General features: G+C 39.5%; 1 protein-coding gene across 2 annotated transcripts; it reads right to left on the bottom strand.

The window, feature by feature from the left end:
* Positions 1-330: 330 nt before the first annotated feature.
* Positions 331-12,327, bottom strand: LOC127332157 (uncharacterized). Of its 2 annotated transcripts, XM_051358416.2 has the most exons (24): positions 11,865-12,327; positions 11,230-11,291; positions 11,103-11,148; positions 10,652-10,739; positions 10,395-10,564; positions 9,749-10,188; positions 9,355-9,646; positions 9,023-9,139; positions 8,805-8,885; positions 8,606-8,722; positions 8,059-8,148; positions 7,889-7,981; positions 7,769-7,825; positions 7,618-7,686; positions 7,463-7,543; positions 6,718-6,804; positions 6,541-6,630; positions 6,379-6,459; positions 2,669-2,749; positions 2,473-2,571; positions 2,334-2,396; positions 2,207-2,251; positions 2,062-2,127; positions 331-659 (listed from the first exon to the last, which is right to left on the bottom strand). In XM_051358416.2, exons 1-24 carry the CDS (start codon positions 12,102-12,104, stop codon positions 591-593), a joined length of 2,724 nt encoding a protein of 907 aa, XP_051214376.1. In that variant the 5' UTR covers positions 12,105-12,327; the 3' UTR covers positions 331-590. The 2 variants fall into 2 exon arrangements, with proteins under 2 accessions (XP_051214376.1, XP_051214377.1); XM_051358417.1 differs by lacking the exon at positions 8,606-8,722.
* Positions 12,328-13,234: the final 907 nt, after the last annotated feature.

The following is a 13,234-nucleotide window of genomic DNA, read 5'->3' as shown; positions in this document are numbered from 1 at the left end:
GGGCTGGGTTCAGTAACCCGCCCAAACCACCGGTTGAATTAATATATATATATATATATATATATATATATATATATATATAGGATAAATACTTCCTACCCCTGGGTGTAGTTACACCCATATCTATATACTCCCGTACGGAAGTATATACGATCCTTTATCGGTTTGAGTATGTTCGTATACTATATCTAAGATACTCCAAACCAAATTTGGTGAAAAAAAATGTAAGTGAACCCATAATTTGCACTATATATCCGAAATACATGCATATGTATACGTAAAAATTGAGTCTACGTAAAAAAATATACATACTGCCTACAAAGTAGTATATATACTTCCAAAATAGTTTTATATACTTCATACTACATGTACATACTATCCAGTATGATAGATACTCTCTAGATTATGAGAAACACGTGTGGGTGTAACTACACCTGGGTGTAGTATGAATATGTGTATCTTATTTATAGTTTTTAGGATTGCCCTTCTTATTTACACAACCTCTGCTATTTTCTTGCCTAAAGGAAAGAGGCCACTTCAACCTAACTAGGATAATGTAGCAGCATACTGTCAACCCTAGTCCATCCAATCTACTCCATGGTTGAATCTGTTATTCCTTCTTCCATGTCTTTTTTTTTTTTATGATCCTTCTTCCATATCTGATGGCAAACAAAAGGATAAATAATGTCAGAATACGGTTTACTTCAGAAGTGCTGCAACAAAGCGAAGTAGGAAATAATGGCACAAAATGCATGTCAAAAAAGACTACAGAGTATTACAAATTGAGAATATAATACTGTCTCTAAAAAAGGTAATCACCTAAACCAATTCGATGGTAAAATCTTAGTGATATCAAGAACATTAGATAAGAAATATGGTTGTCCATCACTACCATGGCAACCAAATGAATCTAAAGATGGATTTGCAGGTATTACTTTCTCAAATGTGTAAATCGTCTGTCTTCTGTTCTTATGTTTGGCCCAACCTGTCTCAAATGAGTAAATAGCCCTAAACTTCATGGATGCATCAATTAGGTTCATAAGTTTCATGAATCTGACATATCAATATTCAGGTCCATGCTTGCACAACTCATTCAAAGCTGGCTAGCCCACAAAACTGGCAAAAATAACTAAACTGGGGGTAGACTCATGAATACATCTCATCTTAGGGTGCCCGACCCAACAATCGTTCAACTCCTCGTTCCTAAGGGTTTGTTCTTTCCAGTACTCAATGCTGTCACGTCAGAACGTCACACTGCTGCTATCCTGCCCATCATCGTGATGATCGAATGTTCGCTGTCATCCGACTTCACCGACAGTGAGACTATAATGGACCTATCTGCACGTTTGCTATGTGCACTAAACATCAGCAATGGACCATGGTCAAGTTATACAGGGTATCCCCTATAGGCATGGGGATCGACCTGAATCCAGATAGAGCCTCGCAGCCCTAGACCGCAGATGTGTCAATCCAATCAGGGTTAGGCAAGGAATTGTTAGTCGTAGTAGGATAGTATCTAGACTCTGTAAAGGGAAAATCCCTACTCGCGCTACCCCTCACGAACAGCGCCGGCAGGCAAGCGGCAATATGTTGACCCACATGCTCCCTTGAGAAGTCGATGCTTTTCCAGGTCACCTCTCGTCATCATCGATGGAAAAGATGAACGGAACTCATCTGTTTCGACCACCTTAAATTGTCAAGCCCGGGAGGAGGGGGCGGGTGCTTTAGGGGATCAAATGGGTGCCATGTGTTAAGTATCTTACTTTAGGCCTTCCCAATTCAGTTCCACACAGTGAAGAGGTTTGTCAAATCATAGTATCTGTAAGAACTGAGGATACACACAAAACGAAATCCACAAGGATTGAGGGTATGCTACAAAAGAAAAATACCTTGTGAAGTCCGATAATGTTTTGAAATACTAAATCACCTTTCATTGCTAGCTGCTAAGTAGTATTACGAACATTCTCTATATTAGTTACTATAATAGAAATACAAGGTATGCAGCATCTATGAACATTTAAGGAAATTAGTAACCAGGGTAGCATATCAGAAGTATCTGACCTTTTCGAATGGTTGTTGAATGACATCATAGTAGTGGTGCTTATAGTATCTTGTGTCCATCCAAAACTGATCGAATACAAAAGAAATCAGCAACACTTGTACACCGCTAGCAATTAAATTGTGAAAAAAAGGCATAGCTCGGTACCAGGTGACTTTTAAGCATCCACCTACGATAAGCATCACCGACAACCTAAGGTGGACAAATAATCAAGATAAAATTAAAAGAGCCAATATAAAACATGAAACAATATCCAAGTGATTAAATGTCCTACCTCTTCAAAAGCATCGAGCCATGAGCAGCATGAGCTAATCATAAGTGACATTGCTCGATAATCCTAGCATTTATAGAATATTCAATTAAGGTTCACCAATTATTTGAAGCACAAAAAGTGTTGACATAAGAGATCAGACCATAATTCCACGAATAACATAATAGTCTGGAAGCTGAAACGATGTGAAAACTTGCTTCTTGAATGCAGCCACAAGTTCTGAAAAGTGAGATTCATTGTCCTACAAAATCAAGCACGCAACAACAATGCAGACGTTACAGAACTAGGTCGAGCATTTGTACTAGCAACTATAAAGAGTTCATTGATGGGACAAGTACCGAATCGGTAGCATCATCGGCAATGCAAAAAAAACCTTTATCGTCCAGCTCAACAATCAAACTTTGAAGTCCAACTCTCAGCTGAAAGTTGATGCATCCACAATCAAATGGATAAGAAAAAGCATGCAAGTGCATAACTGGATTGCATAGGTTACAAGCCAATACAAGTTGGATGGAACAAAGATTCCAGATGCTAAATCTGGAGAATAAATGACAACAAATAGATACCTTTCTGAGCTACTTACAAGTAGAAAAATACTCCCTCCCTCCCAAAATAAGTGGATCAAGTCTGTCTACATGTTTTTAGTGTGTAGATACATCTCCAGAAAACGTTGAGCAAGTTATTTTGGGGCAGAGGGTGTACAATAGATTGCCCTCTAGGTCCTTGTATTGTTTTCTCACTTTTCATATTATCTAAGAGCAGCTCACGTATTATCAAACTAATCAAGTCCATTAAAAACTGAATTGTGAACCATTTTAGCCTCCAGTCACGTGTAAGATGAAAACACTTTCAGATGATGTTTGGTTACTAATTTGTTTTAAGGTGACATTATGCAGATTTCAAGCAAAATGAAATCAATTCATACACAGCCACACATGACCAATGGCAGAAGCCTGCCCATGCGTACAAACCATAATTACTGGATTCACTCCAACCCCCCATTAACCTGGATCCCGATTGAGCAATCAAGATCAGGGTTCAAAATCGCTGAAGACTGCCGTTGGTTTGGGAGGCGATTTAGTCAAACTAAGGGAACGGAAAACTAATAAAACACGGCATTAAATCAAGAGATAAATAAGAAAAATCATGTCAGAGTCGCCGCACACCACTGCAGTTTTCTTGGGGCACTAATTAAAAGAACACATACGGTATCAAAAGTCTGCATGAACCTTTTATCTAGTGGAGTTTCCAAAGAAAAGTTTCATGTAATCTAAATCCTACAAGATTTTAATATTCCATATACAGCTTGACTGCCCATAACATAATTCCATAAAATTTGAACCTTTTTCAAAGCCATTACTAACTGTTGTGTGGCAGGTAAATAGCATATGTTCTTCAGAAGAATGTCTAGATAATAACTAGTCTACAAGATCGGCATGCCCGTATGAATCGGCTTGTATAGTCAAGCAGTAGATTTGGCTCATTACAAGTAAAATGCCTATTGTACTGAAGCCAACATCTTCCAAGGAAAATTAAGCACAGGTCGGAAGTAAAGATGGTTTTGGATACCAATCCAATGATTTCACTTCTGTGTCACACAAATAACATTTAATTAATCTGATTGCTCTTGAATCTTGGAAGATTAGGTATAATATAGTACTTCGATTTAGCGACTCCTATGTACACGCAACAGATTAATCTTCTTGACTATTGAATGGGAGTTGGTGATGGTGGTGGTAGGTGGATTTCATTTTTGTGTCATACAAACATCATTTAATTTATCTAATTGCTTTTCAATCTTGGAACGTTGGGTATAATATAGTACTTCAATTTTCTGGCTCCTACACGCAGCAGATAAATCTTCTTGACTATTGAATGGGAGTTGGTGATTGTGGTGGTAGTACATTATCTCCTCACGCCAATCCTTCCTGATTTTCCAAGCCGGAAATGGTCCCTCCTCTGCACGTCTATAAAAAACAAGCACTTCTTGCGACCATTCCAATTTGCACATAACCCATTGAATTTTCCAAAGTCCAAACCTAGCTGCAGGCACAAACACGTCCTCCCAAGACGCCACATCTGCCTCTCGGTTTCTCTTCATTGGACATTCAGCAGAGGGGACTGGCTATGTGTACCCACCACCACCATCCCTGTATCTAAACGTGGGCGTCGCCGTTCAGCACATCAACTCCAACAACCCCCCTACGCTGCAGCCGCCGCCAGCCACTTGTCTTCTGCCTCCCCGACTGTTTCCTCTGCTTCAGTCCACCCGTGGCCAGCGCTCATGCTAGCAACTAACGCTCTGATGTCAAACCAAGCAGGAGCAAGGCGAACCCCGTAGAGCAGATGTAGCATCCCTATCTTGTTTTTTCTGCAAATCTTGGTTATGTTAGAACCTGTATGGCTGAGAAGGATGGTGTTTGGACGGCAAGGAGGTGCACCACATGGCCGTATGTAAGCAGGCTCCAATTTTGTTTTGGATGGTGAAACTAATGGCAATATTATTTTTAAGGAACTTAATTTCTTTTCTTTTTGAGGAATCTAATCAAATACAGCCGCTATTTGGGTGCAGAGAAGTTATTTTGCACCCAGCATATTTTTACGTTATTACATTCATTAAATTATGTTTTTTATATAATTACATTCATATTGACTCACAACAAAAAAAATCGACATAAATACAGTGTAGGAGTCATTACTGTGTAAAAAGATATAAAAATATGTATTTTGCGTAGTATATTTTGTACGTCACGTAAACAAACAAAAAATGTCAAGCCTATAATTATATTCTCCTTGATTTCCGAAGTAAGAAAATTTTTACATGATGTAAAAAATTATACTCCCTATGTCCCACTTTAGGTGGCGCACACGTTTTTCGAGATTTGAGCTTGACCATTGATTTGACCAACTAAACATAAAATATATGATATGCATGTTATACCATTGAATTCGTATTTGAATAAATTTTCTAACGATATAATATTTTGTAACAATCGACAAATATTTAACTGATCAAATTAGTGGTCAAAGTTTGGACATGCATAGCAAGGGCACCACCTCCATTGAGACGGAGGGAGTATACTGTTGCAAAGAAAGAAACAGGGTGGAATACAGAATAAATATTCTGCGACATGGGGGTCAAATAGCGCGTCCAATCCAATTAATGACAATGTAATTTCGGTTGTTTGCAACTGAGATCAGAATGACACCTGTCATTCGTTTGGAGTTTATTGTATTCTTCTTGGATGTATGTATGATGTATCTGCAAGCTTGTTGTGATAACGAAATGTATTCTTCTTGGATGTATGTATGATGTATCTGCAAGCTTGTTGTGATAATGAAATGTTGCATGCTTGCTGTTAGGTGGATGCTCATGTGGATGGGTGTTAGCACATATGCTTGAGATTTAAAATACACAGATCTTCTAGTTAGGATTATGTTCACATGCATGATTTCTGGATGGAAATATGTAGAATTGCTGACCAAATTAATAGGTACTATTCACATGTTCTCATGTAGAATTACTATCTCCTATTTGAAGATCCTATGCAGCATCACACTCAAATAGCCCATGGCAATATTTCTTTGTGCACCAATTGACAAGACTGCTGACATTTTTTGTTAGCAATTTCCAAAATCCATTTAAAGGTTCATAGTAATTTATTAAGCTGATTCGAGGCATGACTAAATTTAGTCAAACAGTGTTTATAGACTGGTGCCATGCCTTAAGTAGTTTGTCCACCTTCAGAACACACCGCCTCTTGAATTAGAAGAAACCATTGACACGGGAGCAAGCATGCAGCAACAGATGTGTCCTTATAGCATTGCGCTATTGCAGTAGATACATGAGAGAGAGAGAGAGAGAGAGAGAGAGAGAGAGAGAGGGGGGGGGGGGGGGGATTTTCCATTAAAACTACGGAGTACATGCAAATGACCTTCATACCATATGACTAACAATGTAGAATCAGCAACACAAGTAACCCGATAAACATAAACTACAAGTAGCTACAGCAAATTCAAGGACAAGTAGAACAAATAGAAAGCGCACCTGCTCGTCATTAATAGCATCTTGAACACATTTGTAATATGAATTTAGTTGATATTGCATGTCCATAAATTTAGCTCTTCGCTGTAGCAAGATAGAAATATGTGATGAATGCATTTCCATGAAAATATGATTCATAAATAAGGTCAATCTATTAGTGAGCACCTCAAAAGACAACTTAATGAGATCATGATCCAGAACTGAAAATTGTGTGGGTAAGAGATTATCATCAAGAACAGCATTCAGTGCATCATCCTGTGAACCTCAAAATACAAGTTAATGAGGCAATATGTATGCAGGCACATATAAATAGGGCATTGTTGCAACAATTGAAGAACTAACCTTGTAGATATGCTGATCTAACGCACCTGAAGCCAAATGTGCATCAAACTTTTCATGCAATCTTGCTTGTTCTTTTGCAACATGGTACTGAAAAGAGAAATAATTTTGTGATATACTAAATGTAGCCAGAGCAGTAATATATTGGAATTTTTCTTGTGAAAATAATGAAAGCCTGAAAAAACGACAGACCACTTTGTTTTGGCAACAACAATCCTGTTAAATATTGGCCAAAAGAAAACATGTATCTGCCAAGCTGTATTTGTAAGGAAGAGGTTACATAATTATGTCAGGTTAGAAGTCTTAAATATTGGTCAAAAGAAAACATGTATCTGTCAAGCAGTATTTTGGAAGGGAGAGGTTACAGAATTATGTTAGGTTAGAAATCTTACTAGTGAGATGGGTAAAGAAAGGTTCACACAAATACATTACAGAAGGTAACAAAAAAGCTCTTCTGTATGCTGTAAGTTCCAAAAGGTCAGATATGTTGCATCTGTTTTCTTTTCTCTTTTCGTAGTTTCCTCTCAATCATGTACACTAATAAATATATTCCAGTTGACCATCTAATAAAAGAGGTGTTGCATATGAAATAATGCACTAAATGCAGAACGAAGACTTTGCTCAACTAATTACAATAAAAGGTAACAAATAATTTAATTGCCATATAAAACAGGCACTAAGAAAAATAGTTCTGTAGAGCACGCATGTGTGTGGATGACGAGGGTTTTAGAAAGGAGTGAATGTATACCGTTTTGTTCATGTTGTCAATATAATTTCTTGCGTAAGTTACCAAATGCACCGGAAAATCTCCTATAGCTGGTTGCAATGGCTGAAAAGAGGAAAACTCATATGTAAGTATATATTTCACAAACTGTGAACACACCGCGGGGGGGGGGGGGATACCTGCAGATAAGTTATGTTTTCCAGATAAGTCGAACGATGAAGTATTTCCCTAAGCACATGTTCGTGGCCCTGTGTAATCAATTAGAATTTAATTAGAAATTGACGAAGAACATAGCAACATTAGCTCTAAAAGTTTCCTCATGTTACCCACCTTACGGATCATAGGATGGAATTGAGGCTCCCACAACAGCAACATTTCACAGAACTCCTGAGGAAGGAGAGTGATTAGAGTAATCCTCAATAATATGCATCAGAGTACGAAAATTCTCACCTCAAGAGCAGATACCCTAAGAAAATCAGCAAGACCAGGATATCCCTCTAAATTTTTCACATGTTCCACCATACTGTCGTCATAACTTGAATGCTGCATGTTTTACACATATCTTAACTCACCTTGTAACACTTTTAACTCATTTTAAAGATAAAAAATGGAACAATTACCTGAAGATAAGGTTTAAAATCGAAGAGTCCACAAAAAAATTGAAACATTTGTTCATTCCGTCTCTGCCAATGCTTTACAGACATTTTCCGCTTCAGGAGTAACAAAATAAAATAATCATTAGGCAACATATTGATATATGTGAAAAAATGTACTTCCTCCGATCCAAATTAATTGATTCAACTTTGTCTAGATACAGATGTATCGAGTCAACAAACGCATCTACATACATCCGTATCTAGACAAAGTGGAATCAATTAATTAGAATCAGAGGGAGTATTTTCTTCTGATAGTACATCCACACAACTTAGATGATATTACTTATACTTGTTTAACATTTTTTAATATACATAATAAAATTCATTGGAGCTCTTAGTTTTCACACAGTATACTACTCGGAATTATACTGAAACCCAGTTAAAATTTACATACTGAAATCACGTGCCACATACCATAGTGGCCCATTCCACTGTCATATATGCATGGTAAAAAATAACAGTGTTGGGTACAGAATAAAAGTAGCACCGATAGTAATGTTAATAAACTTACCGACAAAATATTTAACATGGTCCAGACGTAATCATGAGCGGCGCTATCAATACCATGTTTGGATTTAAAATCAGGTTTTAATTTATCAAAGAGATCCAACGGAGAAGAATAATCACACTGTAAGTAAACAAAGTTTTGCGAATCTCAGATTACTATATGGAAATTTAGGGGTGAAGTATTGAATCAATAAAGAATTTACCTCCAGGCAGTCCTCCATTTCATTCACTTGATGCAACATGTCGACATAAGCTGCAATATATTCCCTAAACTCTTCTTCAACCTGATGTGAGCGCAAAATAAGGAAAACTGATAAAAAGAGAAATCATTTCATGCTATGTAAAGTACGTAGAGAATTAATATCAAGTGAGGAGGAATGAGAAATATATCAACATCAAAGGAGAGCGAGAGGCAATATACCTTCCAAATCGAGACTTCATGCGATGGTGCGTTTGTACAATGAGAAATTTGCTCTGTCAACCAACTTTCAAAGACTTTGTCAATGGTTTCATTGTGTTTTTCTTCATTCATTAAACCCTGAAATTTGAAGATTTCTTCAGTGTTCCTCTATTTCCTTTCCCAATAAATCCTAAAATTTAAATATCTCTTTTGGTGATTCCTATATTTTCTTTCCCCGATAAATCTCAGAAAAATGTTATCCAATCGAACAAACATTCATATTTGATAGATCATTGCTACAAAAGGGAAGATATAAACATAAAACACGAACTTAAATTGTACTGATTAATTACCTGACTTGGATTTTGAACACAACGAAATGCCTCACGACAAAGCTCTTTAAGAACATCAAGTTGAGTGTTTTTCAAACTTGACTTGAAAGCTAAACACCGAATGAGAAGAGGAATCACATCATCTTTGATAAAAGATAACGCGTCATCAAGATGTGCAGCAGTAGCAACTTGTATGACTTCATAACAAAATGAAACTGACGTCATCTTTGCTTCATCATCCTTCCATTCTCCAAACATGTAGTAGATTAAACTCAGTACTGGAAGCCTAGGGACACTACGGCATAGAACATACCTACAAGTGAAACAACATATTTGAAATAATACACAAATAAAAGCCCATCAACTACCAAAATATTTTAACAGAAATATAAACAGTTAAGTTTAGTAGTATTACCCAACAAGAGACCTTGAACAAACTAACTCTGAACATCCATTTGACTTTGGAGATGCTATTACAGCAAGCAATTCTGATGCTGCACGGGTCAATTGGATAATAAGACTCGATCCAAATTTATAAGCACCTTCTTTTGACAAGGAAATGTCAGAAGTTTTATCAGGAATTTGCACTGAACCGTTGTGCAAAAATAGGCGCCATGACTTATGAAGATTGGTGCGAAAGTAGCTGAAGATCGGATCTAGAATATCATCAACCAACTCTGGCCAAAGTTCTTCAGAACAACTTTCAATAAGTGGTATAATTTTATACATGATAAGCACAGTGAGCTGATCAAATCCCATCCACTTCAGAACCTTCTTGAGAGTACCGCATATAGCTGAATAATCTAAAGATCCATCAACTATAAGAGTAAAGAAGGGGGCTTTTGATACGTGTCCCTGGAACACAACATTCATAATTAATAATTAACTTACATGCAAATATTTTTTAGGGAAGAGTTGGGGTGCATCCACAACAATTTCAAAGGCAAGTAGTAAATTAATTTTAATCAATCATGTATTCATAAATATATTCCTGGAATTTTTTAGTAACCTCAGAGCAGGAGTTACGTAACATTATTTTTAGGTGAAATCAGGAAAACTACCTCTTCCAGCCTTTTGTTCTGTAGTTGCTGAGCTATATTTTCAAAAGCATCAGAATTTGCAACAGCATTCCTGACGATAGTAATGACATGGCCGAGGTGGTGCTCAAGAAATTTATTTTCTGATACCACTGTTCTTCTTAGCCTCCTAGCGGTCACAGGAGTCTGCTTTGCTATAAACCAAAATTGGGGGATTACATTAGTCAAGCTAACTCATGCGCTAAGTAAAATATGTACAGAAATAAGCAAAATAGCAATACCTATCTCAAGTAGAGTCTTGTCGGGTAATATATAAGAAGTGCACACATCCTCAGCACGAGCGACACTATCTCTCCATTGGTACAGACCCTGTGATTGAAAATAACTGAGTCATGGTAGAAAGCGCTTTCATTTCAGCATCTAACTAGGAATTAGATAGTCCTAACTGGCTGTATAGCACTGGCTATTAGCTAAGCAAAGGCATAAAATACAAAATAGAATAATTTCTTAAATAAAATTGAGATATGTTTTTTCACTAAGGTGGGGTATCTATATAGAGTTATAAGCAGCAAAGTAGAAAATAACAAGGCATCTACAGGCACTAGCTAACAACATGTTCATTTCAGCAGAATGTCATGAGTATGCGTCGAAGTGCAGAAAACTTATCGAGGGTCAACATGCCAGTATCATGAAGAACTGCAAACACTTCAAACAGGGAAAGAAGATACTTACAGCAAGAACTGACAGCTGCCTTGCGCTCAATCCATGTGCTTTTAGCCTGAAATACATAAAAATGGAATTGCATTGCTTGAATAAGTTTTAAATACAAATACATTGGTTAGCCAATAGAAATACAAACCTATGGAATGGCAGACTTTCAAGAACACGCCTGTCAAATAGTTGCTCCACAGGGAGTTTTTCCTGGAATTAGACAGACATGTCACTCCACTACTTGCAGCAGTTTGCTCACTACAACGTAATTGTCTAGAACTGATATATGCATGCAGAATGGGACAACATCACTTGTCTAAAAGAAATAACAGTAATAATACTGACATCAACCTGTTGACACTGCTGAGAAGGCATATTTTGCCGTTCCATTCCCCATAGCAAATGTTGTTTTCTTTTGCCAGTTTCAGTGATACAATTTCGCATCACATCTAGTCAACTCCCCTAGCCTAAATCATTCTAATGGTCATGTATAAACTAGTTGTAGGCTCTCTACTTTCAAACATTCAGACAACTTGGCAATGCCGCTTACGTGCAATACTTGCCAACCTTTCTAATGCTTTGTTCATAAACTTGCAATCTACGTGCAGTACTTGCCAATCTTCCTAAGGCTTCAAATTCTCTATGTATGATTCATTCACAGTAGGATGGTTGCTCCTTTGACACCTTCCATCCATAATTTGTATTACAAATTTCAAAGCACAATCATCAGAAACAATGGGCGATGATGTGAGATTAACACAGACATGTGCAGAAATTACTAACCAGTGGGTGTGTGGGACGGGCAGGCGCACCACCATCAGGGCTCTTCTCAAGCAAGGCATGCTCGAATGGCTTGTCCTGCGGTCGTGGAAGAGGAGCGCTGGGGGTACAGAAGCGCAATTTTTCCTTTGTCCCCGATGGTGCCGCCTTTTTCACGGCTTCCTCCTGCGACGCGGTCTTCCGGCCTTGCGCCTCCTTCTGCTCCCGCTGCGCCTTGAGCTCTAAATTGTCGACGGCAAACATGACGAGCAGGTCGTCGTCGCGGACAACGAGACAGTCGTCGAGAGGTCCAATCTAGGGGAACGGCGGCTGCTGATTCGGGAGGAGTACAATCCAAGGGGAAAGGTAACGAGAGTGTAATTAAGGATTTGGGACGAAGTGGAGAGCGAGGGAGACGGCGGCGCTGGGGCAACGGAGGAGGCGTTGGGGCAACGGAGGGAGACGGCGCCCCGGCTTCGCCCGCTCTGGCTCTATACGATTCCAGTTGGGGGAGTTTTAAGTATGCAATGGGAATTAAGAGCAGAGCAACTATTTTTCGGAACCGAAAAAGTGAGTTCGAAAAACAAATTGCGAGCGTGCAGAAAAGAAACCGAAAATGCAGAAATCAAACGTCGCGGGAAATCGAAACTCGCGATTGAACTCGATTTCATCATATCAAGCTGAATTCGTTCATAATTTACAATAATAGAGGCAAAATACATGCATATTCGACCTACATTTGATACTAGTGACCTAATTTTGACTAGATTTAGTCCCCTGAGTGACTATACTGTCACCGGGGCGCTTAATGTCGTCGGCGGAGGGTTTTTGGTCGCTGGCTCTTCCTAGGCGACGATGAGCGCCGCCACCTCGACAGTCGCCGCCTCGGAGGTGCCCGCAGCCTAGAGGCGGCCCGTCAGCATCGTCATCGTCGTTGCCGCGCGGGGGCAGCGCCGGCAGTGGCGGGCTGCACGAGCCGGCAGCGGGGGCGCCTCTGCTTCTCCTTCCTCAGCCGCCTCCTCGCGCGCTTGACGGCGCGCCATTTATTCCGGCCACTTTCGGCCGGCCCGCTTCCACGCGCCATCGGCGACCGCCTGGCGCGTTCCGCCCGTACAGTCGGCGGATGCCGAGGTGATCTTCCGTCGCCGATTTGGCCACCTCCCCTACCCACGCATCTTAAAGCCCCATTCCGGACGGAGGGGTGGTGGCCGATGCGGCGGAGCGGCGTCGGAGGGGCCGGAATCGCTCGTCGGAGCGGAGGCAGGCGGCAACGGCGGGAGTGAAAGCGGCGGAGGGGAGTAGGGTTTACGAAACGAACTCCCCTCCGCGGCCCCTTTTAATACAGGGCGTCCGCTCGATTTCTCGGGAAGGGGGGGGGGGGGGGAACTCGTTTT

Source organism: Lolium perenne, chromosome 4 (assembly GCF_019359855.2).
Source record: "Lolium perenne isolate Kyuss_39 chromosome 4, Kyuss_2.0, whole genome shotgun sequence".
Taxonomy (NCBI): Eukaryota; Viridiplantae; Streptophyta; class Magnoliopsida; order Poales; family Poaceae; genus Lolium; species Lolium perenne.
This window is presented reverse-complemented; position numbering and strand designations above follow the sequence as displayed.